The sequence below is a fragment of the Vicugna pacos genome, chromosome 10 (genome assembly GCF_048564905.1).
Source record: "Vicugna pacos chromosome 10, VicPac4, whole genome shotgun sequence".
NCBI lineage: Eukaryota > Metazoa > Chordata > Mammalia > Artiodactyla > Camelidae > Vicugna > Vicugna pacos.
The window spans coordinates 26701939-26717387 of record NC_132996.1 but is presented as its reverse complement, the minus strand read 5'-3'; the positions used below and the strand labels follow the sequence as shown (position 1 = coordinate 26717387).

Sequence of the window (15449 nt, the reverse complement as noted above, 5' to 3'; positions counted from 1 at the left end):
CACTTCATCTCTCTGAATCACAGTTTCATTATCTATAAAAAAAGAGAAAATATCTATCTCGAGGCTTATGAAGAATAAGGAACAGGTACCAACTGCTAGTGCACAGTATATTCTCAATGATAGCTATTATAAAACCTCTTTGACTCCTCTGGGTTATACAATAATACCTATGGTTAACAACATAAGCAAATTTTTATTAGGCTTGCAGGTGAAATGATAAGACAAAAACATACCCGTTAGATAAGAGGTAAACTGCTTTGGACCACATCGAATAGCATAACGTGTAGTTGTTCTCACAGCTTTTGGTTCGGTCTGCAATGCATCCCTGGGGCAAAAGAGGGTTCCTTCTGATGTTTCTCCCCACCATCTTACTCGGACAAGCACACAAGCAGGAGGCTTTGCAATCTTCCATATGACTTTATTAACAGTAAGTTTCAGAAAGCAGCGTAGCTGGCCTTCAACCAGGGGTGGTAGACTTGTAGATGGTGAAATATCACTCAAACCTGTGGAGGAATCCAAGAACAGCAACTCAAAATATAGAAAACATACAATCTGCTTCTTGAATGAAAGCACAAAAACATTTTAATTTCTACAGAGAAAAAGCTTATTCTATTCATCCTAACACATGAGAAGTAACCAGAAAACCAGATCATAGACTAACCTACCTGGACATTTAAGCTGCTCTGACAATTAGTATTTAGGGTTTGACTTAGGTTATTGTAAGTAAAGAACATACCAAGTTAAGACATGCTGACACAAACTCCTTTTTATTTGAAAGATACCAAATGAAAAATAACAATGATACAGTATATAGGTTTCAAAAAAAATCTCTGAAGTAGTTGAATCCTCCAAGTACTGTTGTTTTCATAATTGCAATGTCCAGTTTTTAAGATATGTTATTTTCATCTAATTCTCTTATTTTAAAACCATCACTCAACATAAAACTCCTTTCACTTAATTCTCCAATGATTAAGCCTACACCACACACCTCAGCATTTCAATAAAGACCACCTGTGTGTTTTGTTCCTGCCAACATCATCCAGGCAATGAGGATAGGAACTATTATCTTCAGATTCTGTCACTTTTTTTTTTAGCACAGTACTGGGTTCATATTTACTGGCTTTTAGATTTTAGACAGATAATAAAATGTAAATGAGGCAATTAATCATGACTTTCTATAAAGCTTTCCTTAATGACCTTGATTGCCTTCCATTCACAGTAACTTCTAACCATGACTTAGAGGAGATTTAAGAACTCATTCCTGTATTTCACATAGCTTTCAATTCCTCTTACTTTTTGCCTGAGGAGTGGTCATGACTTACAAGAAGAAAATACACTGGAGTCTATCTATATAACTAATTCTTTGGATTTCTAAAGCAAACACCCTCTCTGCTTTTTATAGTGAAGAAAAGACCTATCATAATCTTTATGGATCACTAGTTTCAACATAAAAATTATACACAGGTGTGTATGTGAGCATTCCTGTATATGCAAATAGTATAGTGAGAAGGATATTCTTGTTATTTCTATTTTGATTTTTCTCCTATCAACCAAATATGCTTGACTAATGCAACACAGGGAGCACCAGCACTGAACACTTTCATGCTTCTGTTTTATATCCTCCCATTATTTCTGGAAGGAAAGGCATTGCCCCATAACTGCCTCAGTTATCTTTAAGCAGTTTGGATATGACTCATTCCCAGACTGTAGCTTTAGTCTTCAATCCAATGGCCTAATGCACTATCACCATTCCTAATACCTCTTTGCCTATGATATGAAGCAGCAGTCAGCTAGTTTTCTGTTTTGTTTGAGGTAGCCCTGTAGAGATTCAATTTCATTTCCTGATCTGCCCTGGGTTCCCAGGGTGACTGTTCTTGCAGCTAACATTTCCTTACCCTCTTGGTGAGCTTGCTTCTCCTTGAGCATGCTAACCTGATAAGGTCCTCCTGCTACACACGCTTTCATTACCTCAAATTCTTCAGAGATCTTCCTGCCCATGCCCTTACCAACCACCTTCCTCTCCACTCCAACCCTACTACATTGTCACTCCCCAGTCTTTCCTCCTCTTTCCTCCACAACTACCTTTTCCCAACTCCCACCTATAGCTCTTCATGCTTCATGACTGTCTCAAGCTTCAGTTACTCAATTAACATTTACTGAGTCCTGCTTTCCGCTAGTTCTCGGGGATTTAGTAATGTATAAAACGTGATCTTTGCTGATTAGGATTACTGACGTATTCTCCTCTCCGACTTATCTTCCAGTCCCATGTAGACCTATAAAGCTATACCTACCTCCCCGACCCCTGCCCCCGCCCATACGTCTAACTCTATTACAAACACTAAGTCATGGGAATTTAATGTACAGCACGGTGACTATAGTTAATGATAGTGTATTGTACATTTGAAAGTTGCTAAAGAGGAAATTTTAAAAGTTCTCTCCACAAAGAAAAAAAGTGTAACTACGCATGGTGATGGATACTAACTAGTCACTGTGGTAATAATGTCGCAATACATACAAATACCCAATCATTATGTGGTACACCTGAAACTAATATAATAAATCAATTATATCTGAAATTTTTTAAGTAAAAAGCAAAACAAAACACTCCTACAATTCTTTGTTCCCTTTCTCTAGAAGTATCCATTTTTAGCCCTCACCTCGCCCCATTTATTCACCCATTTTGCCCCCTACTCCAGCCCCTATTTCCTTTCCATTCGCAGGAGGGACAATTGCTGTCTCTTTTAACCTTCTAATTCCTAGGTTACTCCCTCCTCCATCCCCCTCCTTTTTTAAACAGTCGGTGTGGGGGTCTCCCTAGGACGCCTAGCACCCTGCTCCCCTAACTCCGCCCTACTACGCTTTCCTCAACGTTTGGTCGCTCAGGTTACCTCTCTTCTTCCGGCTACGGCCGCCTCCAGGCCCCTGGGCTTTCCGTTGTTTCATGACGAGCCCCAGCTCTTCTTCACCAACTCAACGCTGGCCCCAAAACCTAAGCTGTAGCCTCCCGCCATCCCTTCCCAAGGCGCTTGCGTTCCCCGGCAACCGGCGCCGCTGGGCAGCTTGGGAGGCAGAAAGAAGCACCTCTTCCTCTAACAGTCCCGGGAAGAAATGAGAAAGGAAGGCGCCAAGACTCCTTCCCGCCAATAGACTACAACACCCAGGATGCTTTGCTACACTACCTCTGCGGGGCTGGATGCTGGCGCCTCCAGCTGCGCAAGCGCAAAGGGACAAGCTCGTTGAGGACTCCATTGCCCAGAGTGCATTGCCTTCAGGAGCGCTCCTGTTTCCGGCGAGGGTCGTCGAGTTCTCCGCTTGGGGTCTGAGGGGTCAGAGACTCCGTTACCCAGCTCCCTTTGTGGAGCGCAGTTGCGCACTTCCGGTGGAAGCGCTGAGGCGAGGGGGTGGGGTTTGCGGAGCCGGTGGGCGGTGCTGCCGGTAGCTGGGTGCTGTCCAAAGGCGACAGGGCGTCGCTAGGGGAGCGAGCTGTGACCGGTTGGGCCGCACTCAGCGTGGGACGAAGCTTCTGCTACTGTTCGACTACCCGCGGCCTCCTCTTCATGTCGGCCCTCGAGAAGAGCATGCACCTCAGTCGCCTGCCCTCTCGCCCTCCTCTACCTGGCAGCGGCGGCAGTCAGAGCGGAGCCAAGATGCGAATGGGGTACGTGACCCGTCCCCCTTCTCCCTAGAGACCAGGCCCCGACCATTGGAGAATGGTGTCTCTGGGCGTTTAGAGCGGCACGACAAGGGAGGGTAAGGATAGAGAGAATGTTGGCGCCGGCCTGGACATGTTTAGATGAAGTAAAAGGCAGATCTGGGGACTAGGGGAGGCGCCAAGTCAATGGAAATTGGAGGACAAATAGTATTGGAGGGCGAAGGGAATGAGGCAAAGATTAAGGAAGCTGAGAGGATAGTTTAAGAGATGTAGGAGGCACCGCCAGAAGAAGGGGTAGAGGAGGTTTGAAGAAAGGGAGAAGAGCGGCGACAAAGAGTTGGGGGGAAATCTGCCAGGGAGGGTTAAGGGAAAAGGGAAATAATTGAGAGAAGAGTTGAGGAGAATTAGAAGAACTAGGGAAAGATTTGGGAGAACTAAGAAGACTGTAAGAACTAGCTATTAGGGGAAAAAAAGCTGAGGGAAACAGAACACCTGAGGCACAGTTAGAGAAGGAAAGAGAACTAGGAAGCAGAAGGTTCTAGAGAGAGTGCCTAGAAGTGTAAGAGGCAGATTCAGGGAGTGAATGAACGGGTGACTTAGAGATGAGGTCTCTTAAGGGGTACTGAGAAAGTGGGGAGCAGGCCTAAGGAAAGATGAAGAACAGCCAAGAAGACTGTTGGGGGTGACAGGGATGTGCTGAGAAGTGAGGCTAACCGAATAAGGGGAGGAGTGGTGAGGAAGAGGGCTTAATGACCATGGGCTCCAGAGATTGAGAAACGACTAGGAATAAGATGTAGTGAATGTTAAGTGCCGCAGAGGTAAGGTCTGGGAAGCTTAAAGAGGAAGATTTGGGCAGTTGATTTTTGCTAGGCAAATGGGTCTGATGGAAGCTAAGTACTAGTCTGATAAGATTCAGAATTAATGAAGCATCGAGAGTAACCACTTAAAATGTTTGAGGGAGAAACTTTTCTTTATTGGGAAGGGTGGAGCTGGGTTGGCTTTTGTAATTTTAGATTGTTGAATGGCTTGAGCCAGGTTAGGAGATACTAAGGTGTAGGAGACAGTATAATGAGTTGAACGTGGGAGAGATAATTGCTAGAAAGCAGAGATAAATAAACAAGCAGTTGGTTTTGAGGGGTATTTGTAGTATCAGATAGATTTCTGGAGACTAGTGACTGTAAAGAGAAGAGGGGTAGGGAGAAATACTTAGGTATGAGGTAGTCAAGAGTGTGTGGATTCTAGAGATAGAATATTCTTGGAATAAGGACTAGAGAAGAAAAACCTTAGGTTCTGAATAAGTAACATGTACAAAAACTGATCAGAAAGGAGATGAAGGTAGGAGATGCAGTACTGTGAAAGCAGGTCCTAAGAATGAAGAGAAAGAAGAATCCTATAAATTAGAACAGTGGGGTGAAGGGGTTGTGAGAATGATTGGAAAAGCCAGGGAAGAAAACTAAGAATTGAAGTGGAGACCTGACTATGATACACAGTAGAAAAATGAGAAAACCTTGACAGGAGAAGATAGGTGGATGGATGCACAGTACAAAGAGGTGGTAGAAAGCTACATATAAGGTAAAATGAAGATTGATTTGGCATTGGAAGACAGAAGCTAGGACTGTAACATGATTAAGGAGAATCTGGAAGCTGATCCATAACAGATTATTTGGGAAAATTAACCTGGAGTATATAGTTAATGTAACATTTATTTTTGATATGTATCTTAGTTGCTGCCTTTCTTAAACTAAACTTTGATCTTTCAGTACTCTTCTGTAAAAATGTATAAAAATATTAGCTTTTTAATAACTATACATGCTTCAGATAAGTTTAACTAGAGTTTAGATTCTCACTTTGTCAGAATAAGTTCTCTGAAGATGAACTGAAGGAAAATACTAAGAGAAAATAAAATCTACTGATTAGAGGATTGTTAGTAACTTAACTGCTTTAAATAGGTGCTTTGTTCTCCTTAATTTAGGTTAACTGCTTATCCTAAAATAAAATTCTTTAAATAGATGCTTCTTTGTAGTATTGTGAAGAGAAGAGCATATGTTGGTGAATTTTATGTGATCCTCATGTGGCTTATTTTCCTGTATTTTTTTTTTTTTTGGTCTTGCTCCACTTAATTTTTTAATTATTTATTTTACTTTTTTACACCTTTATTGTGGCATGGTTCCTGTATGGTAAATTACACATATTTCAAATGTACAATTTGGTGAATTCTGATGGATGTATATAGCAGTGAAACCACCACCACAGTCAAGATAGCTAACATTTCCATCACTCCCCAAGAGGTTCAAATTTCGAATTCCCAATTCATCCCTTCTCATCCCCTTTACTCCCTGGTAAATAAGTTTATTCTCTGTGTCTGTGAGTCTGTTTGTTTTGTAGATAAATTCATTTGTGTCCTTTTTTTTAGATTCTACATATAAGCAATTATTTTCCTGTATTTTCTACTTCTTTATTGGAGTATAGGCATGTCTGTAAGTCTAATGTTAGTGATAATACAGACTCTCTCCCCCTTAGAATCATAAAGCTAGAAGAGAGCTTTGAAATGATCTTACCACTTCACTGTATAGTTGAGGAAACTGAGACTTGGAGAAATCTGCATTCTGTAAGGTAAACTAAGAGGCAGGGGACTGTATTTTCTCTAACTAAATAAGAAAACTGAAATTCAAACCTTCCTCATACTAAGGCACCTTAGAAACTTACTGGTAGGGTCAGCTAGGACTGGGACTTGGGTCTCTTGACTCTGAGACCCATTGTGTTTTTTGGATTCATAGCTGTTACTGTTGGCAATACTTAATTTGAGTTGTGTATCTTATTCCTTTGCGAATACTCTAGGATTCAGTCTTCCTTTTTCCTCAGTCAGACCTTGTTGAGCCTGTTCCTTTGACACTCCCTTATAAGACTGTCTCTTTTGAATATTTTTCATAATCTCTTATTTTCAATTTCAGTAAACCTTATTTACATGTGTTTGCGTATTCAGGGTGGTTTTGAGTTTTTGGTTATTCTTGAGTTTCCATAATTTAGTTTTTCCAATTGGATTTTGTAATTCCAGAGTATTGCCTGGATAAAGCAATAATAGCAGTTGCTTTTTCTTTTTCAATTATTACTATATGCCAGTCATTGTGATAGTAGCTTTATGTATGTTATTTTATTTAATCTGCCCACACCATTGCAGGGTGGATATTTCCATTCATTGGTAAGTAAGGAAATTCAGACTTTGAGATTAAAGATCACTCAAGTAGTATGTGGCAGAATCAGGATCCAATCTAAGTTTAGTTTCTTGAGTCCATTTGCTTTTCAGAACACCAACACTCTCTTGAATAAGGCCTGAAATCCTGGTTTTATTGTTCCTTGATAGATGTAGGCCAGTAGATGATGCTGCAAACAGTGGTTTTGAACTTTTCAATTAAACCTTTTGGAGCTATTCTGATTTTAGAGCCCTACTTGCAACTGGTATTAGTCTGTTAGGGTTGCCATAACAAAAAAATACCCATTTTTTTTTTTTCTCAGAATTCTGGAGGCTAAGAAGTCCAAGATCAAGGCATCAGTAGACTCTGTGTCTGGTGAGGACCACTTTTTGGTTCATAGATGGCAGTATTCTGTGTCCTTATGTGGCGGAAGGGGGAAAGAAGCTCTGTAGGGTCTCTTTTGTAAGAGCACTAAGCCCATTTATGAGGACTACCTCATGACCTTATCACCTCCCAATGGCTCTTCCTTCAAATACTATCACATAGGGGGTTAGGATTTCATGTGAATTTTGTGGGGACACAAAAATGTTCAGTCTGTAACACCCGGTGTGTTTGAGGATGTTTTGAAAATCACTATTTTAGTACATTCCATTACCATTAGAGAGACTATAGGTTATTAAAATGATTCATTTTTCAACATGTTTTTGGTTCACTATTAGTACTTTGTTTCTATAATTATCTCTTACACTTTTATAGTACTTTGACATGTATATATTAGTGCTCTTTTATATTACTTTATGAGGTAAGTTAGGACAAGGGTTAATATTTTCTCTTAATGAGAAAACTGAAATGTTCATTGACTTGCCTAAGATCATAGAATCATTAAGTGGCAGAAATAAGACTTCTGAAACTCAGACTTCAGATTTTCAGTCCATTGTTGTTCTTGTTATACCTTGGTGCAAAGAGATTGATGTTTAAAGTGATAGAGATCTGAATTTGAAGCCTAGCTTGAGTATTTACTCAAGTCATTTAACCTCTCATAGTCTGTTTCTTATCTCTAAAACTGGGATAGTGCTGCTTACCTTAGAGTGCTGTGAGAATATATGTGAAAAGCAGTAATGTTTCCTGCCACATAAGCTCTTAAGAAATGGTAACTAGTAAATTATTTTATGTTGAGAACTATGAGAAAACTCATTCTTTATGAAGTAGAAGTGCTCCTCTCAGTATCTTATGATGTCAGCTTTTCCCCCTTGAGCTCAAGCTGTGTATTTATTCATCAGATAGTTTTTCATTCAACTATGTAAGTTTATTGGGAGCTGTTCACACAGAGAAATAAAGGGCAAAGTGGAGTGATTTGCTCAAGGTCACATATTGAGTTACTAAAAGAATTAAATCTTAGTGTTTCTATTTATGTTAATTATCAATTTCAGAAAAAATTAAGTTAGAATTCACATACCTTAGAATTCACCATTTTAGAGTATATGATTCGGTGATTTTTAGTATAGAAGGTTGTACAATCACCACCTCTAATTCCAGAATATTTTCATCATCCTGTAAGGAAACTACTTACCTGTTAGAAGTCACTCCCCTTCCCCCTGGCAGCCATTAATCTACTTTCTGTTTGCCTATTCTGGAGATACCATATAAGTAAAATCATACAATATGTGGCCTTTTGTGGCTGGCTTCTTTTACTTAGCATAATGTTTTCAAGTTTCATCCATGTCGTAGCATGTATCAGTACTTTTTTTTTTTTGCTGAATGATACTCCATTGTATAGATATGCCACAATTTATTCATCAGTTTCTGGACACTTGGGTTGCTTCCAGTGTTTTGCTATTTTCAATAATGCTGCTGTGAACATTCACATGTAAATCTCTGTGTGGAAGTATGTTTGCATTTCTGTTAGGTAAATATCTAAGAATGGAATTGCTGAGCAGTATGGTAAATTATGTTTAACTTTTTAAGAAACTGCCGAAGTATTTTCCAAAGTAGCTATTTAAAGCTTTTTATGTATTAGGAATGTTTTCTCTTTTTAAGTGTTAAAAATATTTTTCCAAGTTGCCTTTTTACTTTGCTTATGATATTTTTTGCCATGTAAAGAGTTCTGTTTAAAAATTTTAATGTACTCAAATCTATCTAATAAAATCCGTTGCTTCCAGATATTGGATCACAGAAAGACATTTTCTTCTCCCAGGATATAAAGCAGTTCCTTTATGTTTTTTTCCAGGATCTGTATGCTTTCTTTTTTTAAATCCGTTTTAAGTTTATCTTGATGTGCAAAATGAGGAACAGATCCAATATTATCTTTATCCAATATTATCTTTATCCATAGACTATCCAGTTGTTGTAACACAGTTTATTAAAAAGTCATTTTCCCATTATGTGAATTTCACCTCAATAAAAATCAGTCCTTTTCCCTACTGAATAAAATGACATCTTTATCATATACGAAATTTCTACATAGATTTGAGTCTGCTTATGAATTTTTTTCCTTTTCCATCAGCCTATTTTTGTGCCACTACTATGCTTTTAATTAGCGGTATTATTAATATGTTTTAGTAGATGGTAGAGGTGGCTTCATTTTTTAAGATTTTCTTGGCTCCTTTTACTTGTTTATTCTTACAGATAAACTAACCAGCTACACTAGTGCCTGATAGTATTCTTATTGGCATTATATTAAATATGTGAATTAACTTAGAATAAACATTTTTTATGATGTTGAGTCTTCTTGAAGAAATATGGTGCTTTTCAATTTGTATGAATCCCTTTTGAAGGAAAAATATTTTACATCCCAAGTACTGACACAAGTTATATTTAATGTTTTACATTATATTATATAAATATGTTAAACATGATAAAAACTTAGTGTTTAATATTATATTTAATGTTACCTAAATATTTACAAAATAAAACTAGGGATAAGTTCCTATGTATAAGAGTAAATTCCTTATTACTCTTACATAATTATACAACTCAACAGATTTATTATTTAAGCACAACTAAACCTACAAAATTTCTCAAGTTCAGATTAACAAATTACAGCAATGTGAAATAATGTAATTTTCTGTTAACAATTGTGGTTTAACTGAAAATATTATGTATTAAAATAAATAATATTTGTTAATAGGAAGTTCAGAGTTTATTCAGTTATTCTTCTTTATTAATCAGGACCCAGGCTTTTTGCATCCTTTCTTTTGCCATCTGTAGAAATGTTGGCTTTTCCTTCTCTTGTTTGTCACATTATGGTTGCAGGATGGCTACTGCAACTCCACTTTCTTCTTACTTTTATTGTCTCTCTCCAACTTAAAAGGAGGGAACAGGGGCAAAGGCCTTTTTCTATCTGAGTTTGTTACTTTTATTTTCCAGGAAAGAGAAACAACACAGCAGATTTTCCCCTGAAGTCTCTTTGTCCAGAACTGGTTCACATGTATATCCTAAGACCAGACACTGGCAGTAGGGATTACTATGACTGGTTTAGACCAATTCTGATTCATTCCTCTGGGCTGGAGGAGAGATAACAAAAGATCTGAAGCAATTTAGAATTCCGTTAGGAAACTGAGAGTGGTGGGAAGTGGGAAAGGAATTTCTGGAGTAGAGAGTAAACAGCATCTGCCCCAAGTCCTGATGTTAGAAAGCAGGGGAAACTGATCAAATTCCCTACTGTTTTCATTGCAGCACAGATACAGGAAGTGATATCTCTCTTTCCCTTCCTCCCCCATTTTCTCCCTCTGCCCCCTTATGCCAGCTTTGAGCCCCTTGACCTGAGAGCACTTCTGAGTGAATGTCCATTTTTCCATTGTTGCTAGACTTACTGTCAGCAACTGTTTCTTTTTAGTGTCTCCAAAATTGGGTAATTGGAATTTTTTTTTAACCTAATGAGCCTTTCTTGTTATGTTACTTGGTGTCAGATTTGAGAAAACACCTCTGGTTGATTAGGAAAATCTTTCCTTCATACTATGCAATAGTTTCTTTTAGAGAAGAAAGTTTTAATTAATAGCAGTATCAAAAGGATTGTCCACTTATGTGCCACACTTAGATGTTGTTCATATACAGTACTGACAACCAGTCCCAAGCACATACTACTGATACAGTTGACCCTTGAACAGCAAGGCTTTGAACTGAGCGGGTCCACTTATACACGGATTTTTTTTCCAATAGTGAATACATTTGACCCTTGAACGATAGGGAGTTGAGATGGTTACCCTCCACACAGTGTAAAATCCACATACAACTTATAGTTGGCCCTCCATACACCTTGGGTCAGCATCTGCAGGTTCAACCAGTCTCCAATTGTGCAATATTTACTATTGAAAAAAATTCTTGTGTAAGTGGACCCACACAGTTCATGCCTGTGTTGTTGAAGGGTCAGCTGTACTACACTACTACAGTCAGTGATTGGTTGAATTCATGTATGTGGAATCTTGAATATGGAGGGCCCGCAGATACGGAGGGCCAACTGTAAGTTATATATAGATTTTCCATTGTGGGGAGGATCACCTCCACGTCCTGCCCCCCACCTTCTGCATTGTCCAAGGGTCAACTCTATATTTTGAAGATTGAATAAGAGATTATGTTGAAAATTCTAGTCATTCGAAGCCATAGTAGAAGGCTGGAGTTGTTTACTATCATTTCCTTTCCACCATACCTCTGCGTATGCCCTTTGCCGTGGACTTTTTCCAGGTATAAGTGGAAATCCTATGTCTGCCACTAATAAGCCATGTGGCTTGGTAAAGTTATTTGTCCTCTTCCTGGGCCTCACAGTTGTGTAGAAGAAAGAACACTTTGGCACCAGACATGCTAGAGTATAAATCCAAGCTCCAGTGCTATGTAAAGTGGCTCTGCGTGAGTTACTTTACATCTCTGGGCCTGTATTTCTCCATCTTTAAAAGGGGGATATTTTTCTTGCAGAATTCATCACACTGCTTGATACATAATTGACAGCTAATTACTTCCTTACATAAAGTAGTATTTGGGTTAGATGATCTCTAATAGTCTGATCCAGTATGTAGTTTTTAGAATCCAACTTTCCTGCTTTAATAAGGATGCCCTTATCAACAGTAATGAACACACCAAACTACCATGACTCCACACAGCCATTTAGTTGCCTTCTTTCTATTCTTTCCATTCTCTTCAAAGTGTGCTAATGAGAACTTTTTTTCTTTTTTAAAATCAGCGGTGCCTTGATTTAAATAGCTGGCTGCAATTACACTTCAGTATTTGTCTCCACAAGACTCCTAAACTGGGGCATTTGTGACAACAGTGACTAGGTCGCTATTGTGCAGCTCATGATTCATTAGTAACTCTTCTAACAGACTTAAGCAGCCTAATGGATGTTGAAGTGTATTATGCCTATTTGGATTTGACACATTCACTTAAAAACGCAACTTACATTTCTTATTCCTTATTTTCTAAGTAGGCAGGGAAATTTTTTCCTCCCTCCCTCCTTTTCTTCTCTCTCTCTCTTCCTCTCCTTTATTTCCTTAGCAGTTAATATATAGCAGTCATGTAAGTTAGTTGGTTTTGGCATCATCACATAGTAGGCAAGGAGCGCATCCTCCATGCCCCAGCCTTTGTGGATATAGCACTTACCTGTTTGACTTATAATTATTGGTCAGCTGTATACTCCTCAAGACTATGAGTTTCTTAAGGGTAGGAATTGTCTTAATTTCCCAGTGCCTAGCATGTTGTCTACTTAAGTGCTGACTGAATGAGAAAAACAAATCCTAGACCTATTTAGCCTCATTTTATAAGAAAAATCTTATTTCCTCACCTGTTCCATTAAGATGGCATAACTAAAGCTACAGTCCCTTTCTTCTGAAAGCTATTTCACGTCATAAAATAATAGAATCTGTACTTTATTTCAGCACTGGCGTTTAGGTAAAGTGTGTTATATTTACAAATACTTTGGCTTAATTTGAGACTTAAAATACTCATGTGGTTGAAACTCATGCTTGGAATTAGTCTCTTACATGTAAAGAGTCATGCCTGTTTCTTACTTTTATTTTATCAGAATTTAACAGTTTATCTCTTCCTCTGTCATTCCCCAAACCTGAAAGCAAGTCCACTAGTATAAGAGAGCAAATGTCAATTAGCAATTACTTTCAGACAAACTGTATTTTGTAGGTCTGGATTTTTCTGCCCTTGCTCAAATTATCTCTTATTCTCTAAGAGTGAAGACTGTTTTCCAAGGAGGTTATATCTACACACTGTTGACTCTAACAAGTGTAGGGATGAGAACAAACACTCAGCTGTTAAAAGCTAGTATTAAAAGCTCTCCATAGTCATGTCCTAGGCAATGTCAACATTTTACGTTTCTCGAGGAAGAAGATGATACAGAAAGTTGTTTTTGAGGAGAAGGATGATAGAAATGTGGAATCATTATTTAAGTAGTAAAGCTATATAATGATAACTTATTTACTGGATTTCATATATTTGAAGATACATTTCTTATCATATTTAAAATGATAATGTCTTAACAATTGCTACTGGTCAGGTAAGCTCTAACTTGGTTCTCATTGCCTGTACATGAGTAAACACCATGACCAGAATCAAAACTCACAAAATAGGTGTTGGCAGCTTGGAAGAAAATCCTGGAGACAAAAGTGGAGCATTCTTTTAATCACTAAGAACTGAATGGTTGTGAGGAGGGACAGGTGTTCAGTCACATGGATTAAGCAGTATTTCTAAAGTGAGAATCAAAAGTAAGATAGCTCTCTCTATATAATGGTAAAGTCAACATATGAGCAAGTATTTAGTTTTAAGAGGCACTCTATCACCAATGTTCTTGTGAGGCACACAGGACTATATTAGAGTGATTCAGAAGGGAGTAGGATTCTTAGTATGAGGTATTTTATTTTGCTCTCATTTTCCTTTTTCTATATACCCATAAGTGATGAATTGATATAAGTATAAAAGAGCTCTTTCAAGAAATATAAAATGAATTCTAAATGATAAAAGTGTGTCATACTTTAATTGGTAGCTCTTTTTTTTAGTGGTACATAAAATTATAATTCATCTTACAGTTGATGGTGCCATGTATATACAGTATTTTATCTATTCTAACAACTAGATTGTGATCTATTTTGCTTAACCTTCACTAATTTAATTGTAAACTCCTTTTGTATTTTATTTACTTGCCTCACAGTGGTTAGCACACAGGAGCTCAACAAACATTTGATCAATGAATGGATAATGCTCAGACACATGATTTTTTTTTCCAACAGTTTCAAATTGTGCATCCTGAATTTAGTAGGGAAGTAAATGGGAGGAAGGAGCCAAACTTGTTGAGCATAGAAGTGAGATTTAAAAACTGATTATTGTGGAAGGGTGTAGCTCAAGTGGTAGAGCACATGCTTAGCATGCATGAGGTCCTGGATTCAATCCCCAGTACCTCTTTTAAAAATAAGCAAACCTAATTACCTTCCCAACCAGAATAAAATAATTAAATAATACAATAATAAATAAATAAAGTGTAAAAACAAAAAAAAAAAAACAAGAAGAAGCTTTGAAAGGGGGAGGGTCTATCTCAAGTGGTAAAGCACATGCTTAGCATGCATAAGGTCCTGGGTTCAATCCCCAGTACCCCCTCTAAAAATAAATAATTAGATCTAATCAACCCCCAAATAATAAAAAAAAACTGATTATTGACAGTATACAAAAATTAACTTTTGACCTATTTATATCCTTCTATGATTCCATTTTTATATCCCTCTAAATCCTATGAAGAAAATATAGCCCAGGTTGTTGTGAGGATTAAATTTAGATGCTTGTAAAGTACCCAGCACAGATACATGTATGTCTGGTTATTTCATTTAATCCTTCTCATCCTTTTAATTAAACCAGCTTTTGCTTAAACATAAGAACCATGTGTCAAGATATATTAATATCACTTCAAATTCAGTTTTCTGTGTTAATCACCTGAATTATATCTTTATTACTAGCTGAGTCTCATCACAGATAGCATTTTAGTATATTATGGCTGAGTAGACTTGAGAGTAGAGCTTCCCAGAGAATCTAGCATTGTTTCATAATACTGTTAGTCAGGGGAAATGTACTTCAGTTTTCCCAACAACCTGTTTTTAAGTTGGGGAATATGCTAACACTTTTCTCACTGAAAATTGGGAAATCGTAATCTTTATTGGTAATTAAAGAATTTGTACTTTTGCCTCTTCCCTACCCAGGTCATTGTTTAATAAGAATAGTACTTCAACTTTTTGTGGTGTTTGGTTTAACAAAATCTTCATATTCATAATCTTTATGAATCCTTCCCTGACCTTGTTCCATCTCCATAAGTGCCCTGAACAAGGTTGAATGTCCTACCTGTGAGCTCTCATGGTATGCTAGGCTTATTTCTGTCGTAACTGCTATAGTATACAGTGACTATTTACTTGCCTATTTCCCTCCAGGCATGAGTTCTTTGAAGTCAAGAACCAAGTTTTATTCATCACTGGAATTTTGGGCCTGCTGATTTCCAGCAAGAAGTGCCCAGGAAGTGTGCCTGCCATACAGGGCATACCCAGATGTCTCTTTAATTGTGTTAGAATTACATTAACTGTTTGTATAAGCAAGTTGTGACTGGAAAGAATCTGTAACATAATTACCCTAAA

The 15449-nt window shown here is 37.8% G+C and overlaps 2 protein-coding genes across 7 annotated transcripts in view; one reads left to right on the top strand and one right to left on the bottom strand.

The window, feature by feature from the left end:
* C2CD3 (C2 domain containing 3 centriole elongation regulator) overlaps nt 1-3329 on the bottom strand; it is a 106834-nt gene extending 103505 nt beyond the window's left edge. For 3 of the 5 annotated variants that reach the window (XM_072969235.1, XM_072969236.1, XM_072969237.1), the window contains exons 1-2: nt 3180-3329; nt 234-503 (exon numbers count right to left, since the gene is read on the bottom strand). In XM_072969235.1, the coding sequence (XP_072825336.1) occupies nt 234-503; nt 3180-3249 (340 nt within the window). In that variant the 5' untranslated portion in view covers nt 3250-3329. Of the gene's footprint in view, nt 1-233; nt 504-2888; nt 3153-3179 lie in introns of those variants that run through there. The other 2 variants (XM_006203342.4, XM_006203341.4) reach the window with 2 other exon arrangements.
* A 46-nt stretch (nt 3330-3375) lies between these two features.
* Nucleotides 3376-15449, top strand: part of PPME1 (protein phosphatase methylesterase 1) — a 60706-nt gene continuing 48632 nt past the window's right edge. The window contains exon 1 of one of the 2 annotated variants that reach the window (XM_006203339.4): nt 3376-3658. In XM_006203339.4, the coding sequence (XP_006203401.1) occupies nt 3558-3658 (101 nt within the window). In that variant the 5' untranslated portion in view covers nt 3376-3557. The remainder of the gene's footprint in view (nt 3659-15449) is intronic. The other variant, XM_031681342.2, reaches the window with a different exon arrangement.